At 39.7% G+C, this 13864-nt stretch overlaps 1 protein-coding gene across 1 annotated transcript in view; it reads right to left on the reverse strand.

Moving 5' to 3' along the window:
- Positions 1–1294: 1294 nt before the first annotated feature.
- Positions 1295–13864, reverse strand: part of PBX1 (PBX homeobox 1) — a 383372-nt gene continuing 370802 nt past the window's right edge. Inside the window, exon 9 of the mRNA XM_072998268.2 lies at positions 1295–12613. Coding sequence (XP_072854369.2) covers positions 12584–12613 — 30 coding nt within the window. The 3' untranslated portion in view covers positions 1295–12583. The remainder of the gene's footprint in view (positions 12614–13864) is intronic.

Raw genomic sequence — 13864 nt, forward strand, 5'->3', positions numbered from 1 at the left:
AACAAATTGGAACAAGTTGAGAGGAGGGTAACAAGGATGATCAGAGGGCTGGAAACCAAGCCTTATGAGGAAAGCCTGAAAGAATTGGGCATGTTTAGCCTTGAGAAAAGAAGACTGAGGGGTGATATGATAGCACTTTTCAAATATTTGAAAGGCTGTCTGTCGCATCCACCCAGTGTCCTTTGTTTCTTTTCCCTTAAACATAAGTCCACCCTCTGGGTGCGTTTCCTCACTTCACGCTGCCACCAGGTATTAGTCCTTCAATACCAATTAGGTATCTTAGACACGTGCTGCCAATCCAACAGATTTATTGATAATATAGATGTTATGCAAATCACAGGAGTAAATCACAGATGTTTAGGATTGTTCATTAAATATCATTTGCTTTTACTTTGGTTTGCTTTTACTTCACTGTTAGAATATTCTCTATCTATTTATTCTCTATGCATTTGAACTCTTCCCTATTATTTCTAGCCTTCCAACATTCCAATCTCTGTCATAACTTTATCAATTCAATATCCTAACTCTCTCTCTTTAATTCCTTATCTCCAACCTCTTTTCTCCAACCCCCCTCTCTAACTCCCTAACCAACTGTCTAACTGTCTGTCCTCCTGGTTCTGCCCCTCCTGTCCTCTGATAGGCTCCTGCCCTTGAGCTCACCATGATGGACAGGCATGATGTGGGGGTTCCGCCACACTGTCATACAGAGGAGGGGCAGGATCTGTTCTCGATCAACCCAGAGTTCAGAACACGCAACATGGGCTCAAGTTAAAGAAAGCCAGATTTCTGTTGAATATCAGGAAAAACTTCCTGTTAGAACAGTATGGTAGTAGAACCAGTTACCTCTGGAGTTGGTGGCATTCAAGAAAACCTTAATTACCTGGTAGATATGCTTTGATTGTAATCCTGCATTGAGTAGGACATTGGACTTGATGGCCTTGTAAGGCCCCCTCCAATTTCACTTTTCTATGATTCTATGATTCTTTGAGTAGTAACAGCATTGTTGAAAAAGCCCTTCCTACACCCCACAATACTGAATAATTACCAACCTGTTTCTAATATCCCATTCCGGGGCAAGGTGTGGGAGCAGGTCATGGATTCTCAGCCCCACAGGTTCCTGGATGAGACAGATTATCTAGATCCATTTTAGTCTGGCTTCCGGCCTGATGATGGGACAGAGAAAGCTTTGGTCATCTTAGTAGATTACCTGTACCAAGAACTGGATAGGGTATCTGTGTTCCTGTTGGTTCTGCTGGACCTATCACCAGCTTTTATTACCATCAACCATGGCATCCCCCCTGGCCTGTCTCTCTGGAAAATGGACTTGGACGCACTTTTTACAGTGGCTCCAGTCATTCCTGGAGGAGAAAACTCAGAAGGTGGTGTTGGGGAACTCCTGTTCAACACATTGGCCTCTAGGGTCCCTCAGGGTTCTGTTTTGTTTCCTTTGTTTTTAAACATTTACATGAAACCGCTGGGCAAGATTGTCTGGAGATTTTGGGGTTCAGTATCACCACTTTACAGATGACACCCAACTCTGTCTCTCCTTTCCATCTAAATCCGAGGAAGCTGTTTTAGTTCTGGATCAGTGTCTGATGTCACTAATGGAGTAAATGAGGTAAATAAATTGAAACTTAATACAGACAAGATGAGGTGCTCCTAACCAGTCAAAAGACAGATCAAGGAACAGGAATGCAACTTGTGCAAGATGGGGTTGCATTCTCTCTGAAAATACAGGTGCACAGCTCGGAGGTGCTCCTGGATTTATCTCTGAGCTTGGTTGTCCAGGTTTCCACAGTGGTCAGGAGTGCCTTTGCATAATTAAAACTAGTGTGCCAGCTGCATCCGTTACTGGAGACGTCTGATTGGCGACAGTGATACATGCCTTAGTTATATCCCAGCTGAATTACTGTAACACAGTCTACATGGGGCTGCCTATGAAAAGTGTCTGGAAACTTCAACGAGTCTAAAAAACAGCAGCCAGATTGCTAATTGGGGCTGCCCAAAGGGATCGCATAACACACACAGAAAGAGAGAGACACCGTTAAGGCAGCTCTACCAGCTGCCAATCTGTTTCCGGGCTGAATTCAAAGTGCTGATACTAACTTATAAAGCTCTAAATGTCCTGAGTCCAAGCTATCTCCAGAACCGCATCTCCCTTTATGAACTTGCTTGAGTGTAAAGATCATCGGGAGAAGCCTTTCTCTTGGTCTGGCCACCTTCACAAATGGGTTTGGTAGGAACATGGGACAGGGCCTTCTCTGTCCTTGCTCCCAGACTTTAGAATGCCCTCCCACGGGAGGCTAAGCTGACCTCCTACTATCCTTCCACAAGCGAGCCAAGACCTTTCTCTTCTGATAAACTTTCCCTGAGTGACTGGCTGCCTGAATGAAGTTTTAAGTAGACTATTGTACCTTACTGCTTTGAATATGTTTTTTGGTTGTTTATGTTTTTCAGTATGGTCTTTGTTTGATCCTTTTCATATTCGTATACTCACTCTTGTTAGCTTTAAATGCTGTCCTTTAATGATGTAAGCCTCCTTGGGTCCTTCTTAAGGAGAAAGTGGGGTAAAAATATTTTAAATAAATAAACAGTTTAGACAACTACTAATAAACAAACGAGCAAACTATTATAGTTGTAGAAGGGGTAGCTGTGTTAGTCTGTGGAAGCATTATAGGTGAAAAAAAATTAAAAGTAAAAAAAGACAAAACTGTGGTGGCACCTTAAAGACTTTTATATTTTTAGTGTGAGTTTTGATGCACATGTCTACTTTATTGGACATAGGAGCAGGAGATAAGTACAGTACAGTACAATATTTGTATAAATACTACAAATGCTGTACTGTATTGCATCTCCCAGATATTTTCACCCCTTAACAGATCCAGCTTAGAAATTTCTAAGGTATAACAGATTTGTGATCATCTATTGTCTGGGATAATTGCAACTGATAACAAAGAAAAGCTTGTAAGGGGGGAAAGTTCATCAATGACTGTAAATAACCCACCTGCTTAACATTCATGTTACTCTATCATTTTTATCTTACTATTGTTATTTTACCATTGTTAATCTATGATAGAAGTTCTCACATTCTTTACAGCAGAAGCTTCTACTAAAGACACTTATTATCACAATGTTTTATACCCGCTGACTTTCTAACCAATTAACCAGAACCAGGATGCCATGTATAAATACTTGTCATGTTATATCTCCTTCTCTTACATCATTCATATTTTAAAAATATAAAAGTTAGTCTTTAAAGTACCACTACTTTTGCTTTTTTTGCTTTTTTAATTTTTTATTTTCATCTATAAAACTTAGGAAACTACTGAGGAGAATATCCGGTGGTCACTGCTGGCTTCCTTCCCTTCTCTCACACCCAGTTTTTCCTCAAAGCTGGACTGAGGGGAGATCCGTTAAAGTCATTCGTTTTGGTTTTGATTGGTTTTCTTATCCCTGCAAGCAGATGGCAACTGATTCCTCCTGTGCTTGAATAAACAGAGTATTCAAGGTCTTGCTTGAGGATCTTTTGGCTTGTTTAACAAACAGTCTCCAACCAGATTAAAATATGCCAAAAGGACCAAACAATCAGTCAGAGGAGAAGAAGAGAGGGAAAACTAGAGAAAAAAAACCAAAGTAAAATCTCAAAATAAATGAATCAAAAATTAAAAAAAAAAAAAAAACAGGAGAGCAATAGGAAACATATCTAGCTTGGTCACCATCTTGCCCACCATTCTTGCCCTGCACCTTAGTAAATGGCTCAGACTGGAATACCAAAAGCAAGCAAAATGCAAGGAGTTCTCAGCCATTTCCATGACTGTGGCAAAACACAATCGCAGACATAGCTTACAGGATGCTCTAACAGCCTGATGCACACACTAGCTCTTCTGTATACAAAAAAAAATATGCATACAAAAAATTAAAATCTGAATGATTTACTGGTTTTAATACTTTTAAAAAATTATGTAAGCCACCTTGGGGCCTTTTGGGGAGGAAGGTGGGGAAAACATTTAAATTCAAGCAAGCAAGCAAGCAAGCAAGTAAGTAAAGTGTTGAGGAATTTGACAATATGGACTAGTCCCTAAAAATATGTATATAGAAGTGTCCTGCACAGTTCAGTATAGAACCTACTTGGAAGTAAGTGTGCACAGAATTGCAGCTTTGACATTTATACAGCATATTCCTGTCAAAAACATCATATATCAAAGGTCAATGTCAATGACTGAATTATTCTAGTAATCATATCCACACCTCTGTCAGGTAGCCAGTGGGGAAAATGAGACTTTTGGGCTTGGTTATGGGCATCCTGTGTGTGCATGGATGAAACTGAGACTTTTTCAATGACATTTCAAACTTTCAAGCACTATAATACTACACTGACTATCTTTACTGGGGGCCTCTGACTTTTTTTTTATGGGTCTGACATGATCTCCCCCTCTTGCATCCTATTGAACTAGAAAAAATGTAAATAGGGTTAGGCTGTTTGCATAAGAAATGGTAGGCACACACACAAAATGTGCCCACCGATTCATTGGCAGCCAGAGATGCCACTCTGCCCTCTGAGACAATAGATGGCATGTCCTACATGTCCCTCACCAAACATGCTGTACCACTGAATGCAAACTACAGTGGCGATGTTAATTGGTTCCAAAAAATACATCGCTATGGGAAAACATTGCTAAGTGAAACATGGTTTCCCATAGAAATGCATTGAAAACCGGATAATCCATTCCAATGGGAATGGATTGCCATCCTTAAGCAAAAATCGGCATAGGAAACATCGCTAAGCGAAACGCAGTTCCTCAACTGAAATGCATTGAAACCTATTCAATGCACCTCAATGGGGGAAAAAATTACAACAAATTGAAAAAGAGTTGGAACAAAGTCAAATTAGTTTAACAAAGGGTTTATTAAGTGCACTTACAATTTCAAGCATTCTAGACATTTTTTAAACATTTTTAAACATATAAAAAACAGACAACAGGAGGCTGTCAAAACCATCGTTAAGCAAAACAAGGGGACCCAAACTGTCATTGTTATGCGAAGCATGGTCCCAAACATCGCTATGCGAAAATCCATAGGGAACATTGTTAAACGGAGCACAAGATCGCTCCGAAAAAGCCATTGCTAAGCAAATTCATTGTTAAATAAAGCAATCACTAAGCGAGGCACCACGGTACATTGCCTTGATACATAGCAATGCCAGGTTGAAGTCTGACACTAGATCATTAGGCAAGAGTTTGTTCCTGTCTTTGGACTTTGCTTTCATGGGAACTGATACTTAGGGGAGGGGGGAGAGAGAGGATGGCCTGCTGCATTTCTTGATCTGGTGCCTCTTCCTTTGAGAACTGGGGCAAAATTTAAAAATGCAAATTATCACATTTTAGCAATGTTTCTGAAGCTGTGATCTGATACCCAAGAAACAGAAGATTTTCTGTGCACAAATATGCCTTATGGAAACAAATGGGTGCTGCACATAATTAGCAGCTGCCATTCATTGCAAGGGGACCTCCCCAGTTCCCCGAAATTTTCTTTTCTTTCCTGTGTATATGCTGAGGAACATGGGGAAGGAGGCAAATGGGGAGGAGCAGACAGAAATTAGAGGGAATTAACAGAAGGAGAGGGTGGGGAAATGCTCATGCAAAATAGAATGTTGAGGTGAGTGGAATAAAAGGAGAGATTGGGGAGGCAAAGAGATCTGGGAAGCAGGGATAAAGGGAATGGAAGGACAGAACAGAGGAATGGTGTGACAGAAACAGTGGGACACACACAGAAAATGCAGTGGCAGGAAGAGTTTGAAAACACTAGAAGCAACACTGTCATGTCAGTGTTAAAAACTGACTCAACAGATTTAAAAAAATTGTGAAATTAATTTATTGTAAATCAAATTTTAATCTCTAGATTACAGACTACAAACTACTACTACTCTGAATAGCCAAACTCAAAGAAACAGATGAAGGCAAATTGTTAACATTACTGAAGCATGAAAACAACATTAGTTTGTAATGATTAAAATTAAAAATATAATAAAATCTATTACCGAAAATGTTAACAATTTGGAGCAACAATTTTTAAAAACATATTATTTTAAAATTTTACATATGTGTTTGGTCTTCCCTGGTATAGGGCCCTTTCTGTTGTACAGCTTCAGTACAGCTCTGGTTTTCTAGTAACTGTTTTCATGCAACTGAAACACTACATGTGGAATCTCACTAATTGTGGGCAATTCCCTGGTATTGTATCCAGTGCTTACAGTGGAGTGCCTGCTGTAAAGAAATTGGGCATGGCTACCATATATGAAAGAGCTCCTATATGGCAACTAGATCTCAGATTCTTAGTTGGTATTTAAGTTGTGAGGCATCTGGCTACAAGTATTGTCTTAAAAACCCACTGAGGGATAAAGAAGTCACAATGGGCAACACAAGTCATAAATTCAGGACTGTTTATGGTGAATTTGTTAGTTCTTTGGTGAGAGACAGGGGAACACTTTTTGCAAAGACTGTATGTCTCGAACTGTAATGCAGAAGTTCTCCAGGGTTACACCGACACCTGGTGAATGGAATGTCTGTAATCATCACTCTGATATTTTAAAATATATTTTGAACGTGTTTTGAGATGGTGTTTTCTTTCCTAGAGTTATATGACAGTTTCTTTTTCTGGATCACAACTCTGAGAATCCCAAACCAACATGGCCAAGAAAATAACTTCTCTACCTGTTGAGGAAAGCTGCTCCTTCTGGGGACGTTTTCAACTTCATTGACATGGGTGATTCTTAGGAATTCCAAGCAACACCAGATACCCAATTTTTGTGTTGCTGTAATTTTAAGAGTTTTCCATTATAATTGCAAAATTACACAAGCCTGATTTTTTCCACAGTAGGATCCTGATGATTGAGAAGTTGCTGGTATAAGAAATGTATCCAAGATGGAATAAAAATGGACTTGTGCAGAAGACACCACCGCTGTTGTTTATTGATGCTCAGAGGCCATGATAATCACCACCTTGTTCTGCCCTAAACTCTGAACACTCCAAATAAGCAATCAACCTCTTTGCCATCCACACTTCTTTATAGCATTCTCTTCTGCCTGACACACACAGAGGCATCATTGTTTACCCTGAATGGAAAGCCAATGCTCAATGCCAGCAGATGCTGGCTTCACTTTTATTTCCTCTTTCTTTTGCCTGTGGACTAGCAGAAGCCCCACCTGAGACCTAACATTTGTCTGTTTGGAGAATAGATGAGTATTTATTAGAATTAAACAGCTGGGAGCACAGTGATATTTAGAGGAACATTAGAAGGGCTTCAGAAGAAGGAGATAATTCCTGGAACAGCTTAGAAAAGCTAGCTGCTCTGTATCCACTGGGATTTCATTGGTCTCCTGTGAGTGGATGATACAGTTAATTTCATGCCAGAGCTGCAGGCTGGGCCACACTGATATTGCCATGTTATTTAGAATCGAAAGGTCAAGCTGGAAATTGAATAATCATTGACAAGGAATCCATCAGGGATGCTAAGACTGTGCAGCTCAGACAGTGTTGAAGGCTGATGAGGAAATCTGGATGCAGAATAGTTGAGCTCAGGTGGCTGTTGGCTCTATTCCATCAGTTGGTCAAAGCTGTGCACTTGCTTATTTATTCAGCAAGATCAGTGGAGCAGTTAATAGGTGTCACCCTCAACTATTGCCAGTCCTGGGGATTTTTGTGCTCTAGCCACATTTCTACTGCAAACACCAAAATGTATCTCCTCTACTTTTATTTCCAAATCCTCCATGATGATAATACTTTCCACCTATCTGCCTTATCTACAGTTATGTGAAAAAGAAAGTATACCCTCTTTGAATTCTATGGTTTTAGGTATCAGGACATAATAAAAATCATCTGGCCCTTAGCAGATCTGAAAATTAGGTAAATTCAACCTCCATTGAATAACAACACATGACATATTACACCATGTGATGATTTGTTTAACAAAAATAAAGCCAAAATGAAGAAGCCATGTGTGAAAAACTAAGTACAGACTTACTGCTTCTATAGGGATTAAGAGGCTAGGTAGCAGCTGAGTGCTGCTAACCAAATGCCCTGGAGTACTTGATCATCAGCAAGTGTGACCATCTCTATAAAAGCCAAAGTTTTGGCAGTTTGCAGGTCTGGAGCATTCAGGTGTGTGTTAACACATCAGCAATGACTGTAGAGAAGCAATTGTTGCTGTCCATCAATCTGAAAAGGGTTAGAGGGCCATTACAAAACAATTTAAGGTCCATCATTTTACAGTGAGGAAAATTATTTACAAGTGGAAAGCATTCAAGACAGTTGTCAATCTTTCCAAGCCAATTCATCCCAAGGTCACACCGTGTAATGCTCAGAGAAACCGAAGAGAAAACAACAACAACCAAGAATTACATCTCAGACTCTACAGGTCTCAGTTAGCACGTGAAATGTTAAACGTTCATGACAATACAATTAGAAAAAGACTGAACAAGTCTGGATTGTTTGGAAGGGTTGCCAGGAGAAAGCCTCCGCTCTAAAAATAACATAGTGGCATGACTTAGACCTGCCAAGTTGCATCTGGACAAACCACAAGACTTCTTGAACAATGTCCTTTAGACAGATGAGACTGAAGGGGAGATTTTTGGCCAGAATGCACAGTGCCAGTTTTGGTTAAAACCAAACACAGCATATCAGCACGAACACTTCATACAAACTGTTAAACACAGTGGTGGAAGGGTGATGATATGGGCTGGTTTTGCAGCCATAGGACTTGGGCACCTTGCAGTCATTGAGATGACCATGAACTCCTCTGTATACCAAAGTATTCTAGAGTCAAATATAAGGTCATCTGCTTGACAGCTAAAGCTTGGCTGAAATTGAGTCACAAAACAGGACAATGACCCCAAGTACACCAGCAAATCTACAACAGAATGACTGAAAATAAAAGAATCAAAGTGTTGCAATGGCCCAGTCAATGTCCAGACTTCAACCTGATTGAAATGCTGTGGTGGGCCTTAAGAGAGCTGGGCATAAACAAATGCCCACAAACCTCAATGAATTGAAGCAACATTGTAAAGAAGAGTGGGCTAAGTCTCTAATATAAGAGACTGATAAAGTCATACAGAAAATGATTACCTCAAGTAATTTCTAAGCAAGTTGCATTCCTCTAACTGCACTGGACCCATTTTGGAAGATTGAAAACCCTGCCTGGAGTCTTCTTTCTTCCTCCTGGCTCCTTAGATCCTCCCTTACTTGGGCATCTCTGAAAGCATCCAGTAAAGGAAAGTGGGCTTCCAAAAAAAAATAATAAAAAATGGAGCACATAGCACAAAAAATGGTAGTGCACATAGTTGCAGCAGCTTGGTGTTTTCCATGTCAGTGCCTTCTATTCTATTATTCTAATTTGTGCTTGAACTTGCAGTTTTCTGCTGCATAAGCCTAAGCACTAAATTCCCAGCACAGCAGTCGAGGTTGAACCGACTGCCCCACAAGAGTGCAGAAAGTGTTGGATTGACCCACTCTCTGAACAAGATGTCTGCTTTCATAATGCTTATAAGAGTGGGTCTGGCTGGCATCATAAGCTGTAGCCAGCATTGGAGGTTCTGCTCATCCTATATCATGGTGAACTGCAGCATGCATATGAAAGGCTTCATCATAAAGAAGCCACTATGGATATGATGTTGTCCACAGCATAGGGCTGAACAGTGATGAGATAGCATATCAAAGCCTCTCCATGTTCCAAGGGGAGGCTGTCAGGAGGCCAAGGGTGTTGGTGCTGCAAGGTTTCCATTGCCCATAGCCATGCAGCAGCCCTACATCAGTGTCTTATCTGGCCAAATGGCATCATTTATGTCCTGAGACTCATCAGTCAAGCACACTGCACCTGCAACTGTTTTTATGGCCACTTCGTGACTTGCTGAAGACATCTGCGGAGCTGGGACAACCAGCTGAGGAGCTTGCATCTCATCCATCAAGTGTTGACTTTCATTCCGCACTGTCTGTGACAGGTGGTCCTCTCATGCTCCACTCTGTGCCACCACTGCTGGGTTGTTAGAAGTCCCTGGCTGCTCCATTTCTAAAGCAGAAATGTGTCTCATTAAGTCAGTTGCCAACTGATACAATTCAGTTACCCTCTGTGTCTTGGTTTCCATGTGAAATCAGCTGAGCTGGGAATGGGGTTCAGGGGCCTGCCTAGCATTGCCCTACCCCTTTCCAATGCTTGGAGCATGGCTACAACAACAGCTAAACCCAGTAAATCATCGTCATATGAGGAAGAAATTGTTGGAGGTGACCGGTGGGGTGCCTTTCAAAGTCTCAGGTTGCTTTCCCTTTTGGTTTCCTACAACTATCTTGGGGCCCCTGCTTGGAAGTTCCACCTAATATAGCTAGCAAAAAACAAACAAACAAACAAACATGCCCCATGAGCTGTTGGCAAGCTGAGAAATGAAACTAAAAGCTATACCACTGGAACCCAATGTAGATGGGGGCACAGTAAAAGCAGCGCTACTCCCCACAAACCTCTCCTTGATATTTCCCTCTCCCAGCAGTGTGGTTCTTGCAGTGTGAACAAAGTTATGAGTGAAAGGGGAACAACCAAGGCACAGCACCTGCCTGAAGTGAACAATGTACCCATGCAGCCAAACTCAGATTCAGGAGTGCTCCTATGGGAGATGGGTTAGACCCAACACAGCCAGCCCTAGAAGGTCACAGTCCTTGCTGGATGCTATCTCCAGCTCCAAAACTCACCTCCCTGTGCCAGTGGCATCCAGGCCTAGCCCTTTGCACCCTGCAGCAATGTCGAAGTGTTGTTGCATGCAGTTCCAAGACAACCACAGCTGCCGTGCTCTACCTGTGAAGCCTCTGCAAAGCCACTGCTCAGCTGTCCCAGTTCTGTAGCCTTACAAGTCCCCACTTGCATATGCCACATGGCCAGCCAATCCTCCTCCTCCCCCCTCAGCTCCAAAAAGGAGTTGCCAAATGTGGGCTCACCTTTTAAAGGCATCTTGCTCTCCCCACACACACACTGGCAGGAATCTTGGGCAATGACTATAGGTATCCTAACTGTCTGTCTCCCTCAGGAAGGTTGGGCAAAGAGGCCTCACTGCCACAACAAGGAATATTGGCACAGTCCAACTTTTCTACCAATATGTTTGAGCCTTTGCATTGTTTATATAACTAGCTAACCAACTAAAAATGTCTATTTGGTCCTTCAGCCTTTACATTTATAAAACATATATGGACATGACAAATTAAAATAAAATGTATACATAATACAATAATTTTAAAACTATAGATCATTTAATGTTTTTAATATTTATATAAAATCTTAAAATGTTATTCCAACTTTTGTCCAGATCTTTCACATCCTTAACTAGTTAATTCTACCCTTTTTATGACAGCTTTTTCTTTTTTCTGCTCTTGCTTTGTCTTCCTTCCAGCAAATATGCAACACAATATCTAACTGTCCTTCCCGAACCCAGATGAAGTGGTGGACCTATAAAGCATCTCATTATATAATATGGAGGATAATGTATTCAGTTATTTCCAATAATGGCTCTTGAAATCCTTATGTCCAAAAGTGTTTTTGTTTTATATTTGTCATTTAATTTGTCATGTCTCTTCCACTAGGGTAACAATCCAGGTTGATTGGCCTTATCATTTAGTTTCTTATACCAAATACAAATGCAAGTATCTGCCAGCATCAGACCAAGATAACCACCGGGTATTCGGTCTATGTACAAGCAAATCCAGAAATGAAGGGCACAATGAAATGCAGCATTCTTTAAACACTGAGGCAGATTTACTTTACTTTTTACTTTAATTGAATTTATACCCCGCCCCTCTAAAAATTTATATTGCCATCTTTCTACATCCTGCTTGACTATCTAACAGTCCTTATTTACAGTCACATATACAACAAAACTCATAAGAAAACATTTTAAAAATGGATTAAAACAGTTAAATTAATCACATGGACATAACTTAAAATGAATAAACATTGTAAAACAGAGGAAAGGATTGTCTTGTTCTTTACAGGGCTAAGGAGTCTGATATCATAGAATCATAGAAAAGTGAAGTTGGAAGGGGCCTACAAGGCCATCAAGTCCAACCCCCTGCTCAGTGCAGAAATACAGTCAAAGCCTATCTGCAAGATGATTATCTAAGTTTATTTTGAATCCTCCAGTGTTGGAGCAAACACCAACTCCAGAGGTTATTGGTTCCACTGTTGTACTGCTCTAAGTTAGGAAGTTTTATATATAATAATAATTTTTATTTTATTTATACAAACTTAAAAACATTAAGACTCTAACAAATAATTAACAAAAAAATTACAAACTAAACATCTATCCTTCCGCTATGGATCAGAGATTTCACTGTCGTCTGGTCATCGGAGTATCTTCAAAGGACTCTGGTTCGCACTGGTTCGCTATAAACTGATATTCCCCTCAAGTTCCTGTCTTTTTCTGGGCCCAATTATACATCAACTTCCAGCTTTGCTTTACAAAGTTTCTTGGTTGATCTCGTAGTGTTTCTGAAAGCATTCGTAGTTCTGCAATATCCAATAGCTTCTTCAATAACTCATCCAACATTGGTGTCTTTACCCATTTTTGGGTCCAGAGTAACCGAGCTGCAGTGAATATATACAGTAGACTATATTTTATTTTCTTATCAATAATTTCTGGCACTATATTCAATAATAACATTTCAGTTTTAAAACTTACTTTTTGTTGAACAATCTCTTTTGCCATTTCTCCAACCTGTATCCAATTTTTTTTTTGCTTCTTCGCATGACCACCATATATGATAATAAGTACCTGGATTTTTTTTTACATTTCCAACAAACTTTACTGATCCCTTCAGACATTTTTGTCAATCTTACAGGAGTAAAGTGCAATCTATGAAACATTTTAAGGATATTTCAACTAAGATTCACTGGCCTAATCATTTTATGATTCTCTTTCCACATTTTTGTCCATTCATCAATATTAATATTATACCAAAAGATTTGTGCCCATTTTACCATTGCCTCCTTCACCCTCTCATCCTCTAAATCATATTCTAATAAATATGTATAAATTGTTTACATTATTTCTCATTGGTGTAAATCCATAATTCATCCACCTGGACTTTCCCCTCCAAGAAGCCCATAATTTTATCCCTTTTGTATCTCGATTCTAATTTCATCATTGACCACCAATCTGTAGCAAGGCCAAGTTTTTGTAGATCTTGTTTATCCTTCATATTCTGGTCTTTAGTTAATAAGTCTTTGTACGTGAGTAACACTCCCTTCTGATAAAATACTTTCAGTGTAAATGCTTCTGTTGGTGCTACCCATATTGGAATTTTCTTGTAGGTTTGTATTTGAAATGTTTGCCATACTAAACAGAGTGTCTTCCTCAGAATATGTTCTGTGAAATGTGATTGTTCTTTTCATTTTCCATACCACACATATGCATTTTCAAATCATGACCCTCCAACTTCAATAATCTTTTATTTTCTAATGCTATCCATTCTTTAATCCAGACCATGGCACATGCCTTATAATATAATAGCCAATGTGGTAATCCTGAACCACCTCTTTCTTTTAAGTCTTGCAATATTCTGAGTTTTATTCTTGGTTTCTTGGTCTTCCATACAAATTTCAAAATCAGGCTGTCCAGGTCCTTGAAGTATTTATAATTTAATAAGATTGGTAAATTTTGAAATAAAATAACAGTTTTGGTAATATCATTATCTTTATTATCGAGATTCTGCCCATCATTGAGGTTTGTAGCTTATTCCATTCTTCCAAGTCTCTCTGAATTTCCTTCTGTGTTGTAAGATAATTTTCTTTCATCAAATTACTTGGTTTTTTTTGTGATAATAACTAGATATTTCA

The sequence above is a fragment of the Pogona vitticeps genome, chromosome 4 (genome assembly GCF_051106095.1).
Source record: "Pogona vitticeps strain Pit_001003342236 chromosome 4, PviZW2.1, whole genome shotgun sequence".
NCBI lineage: Eukaryota > Metazoa > Chordata > Lepidosauria > Squamata > Agamidae > Pogona > Pogona vitticeps.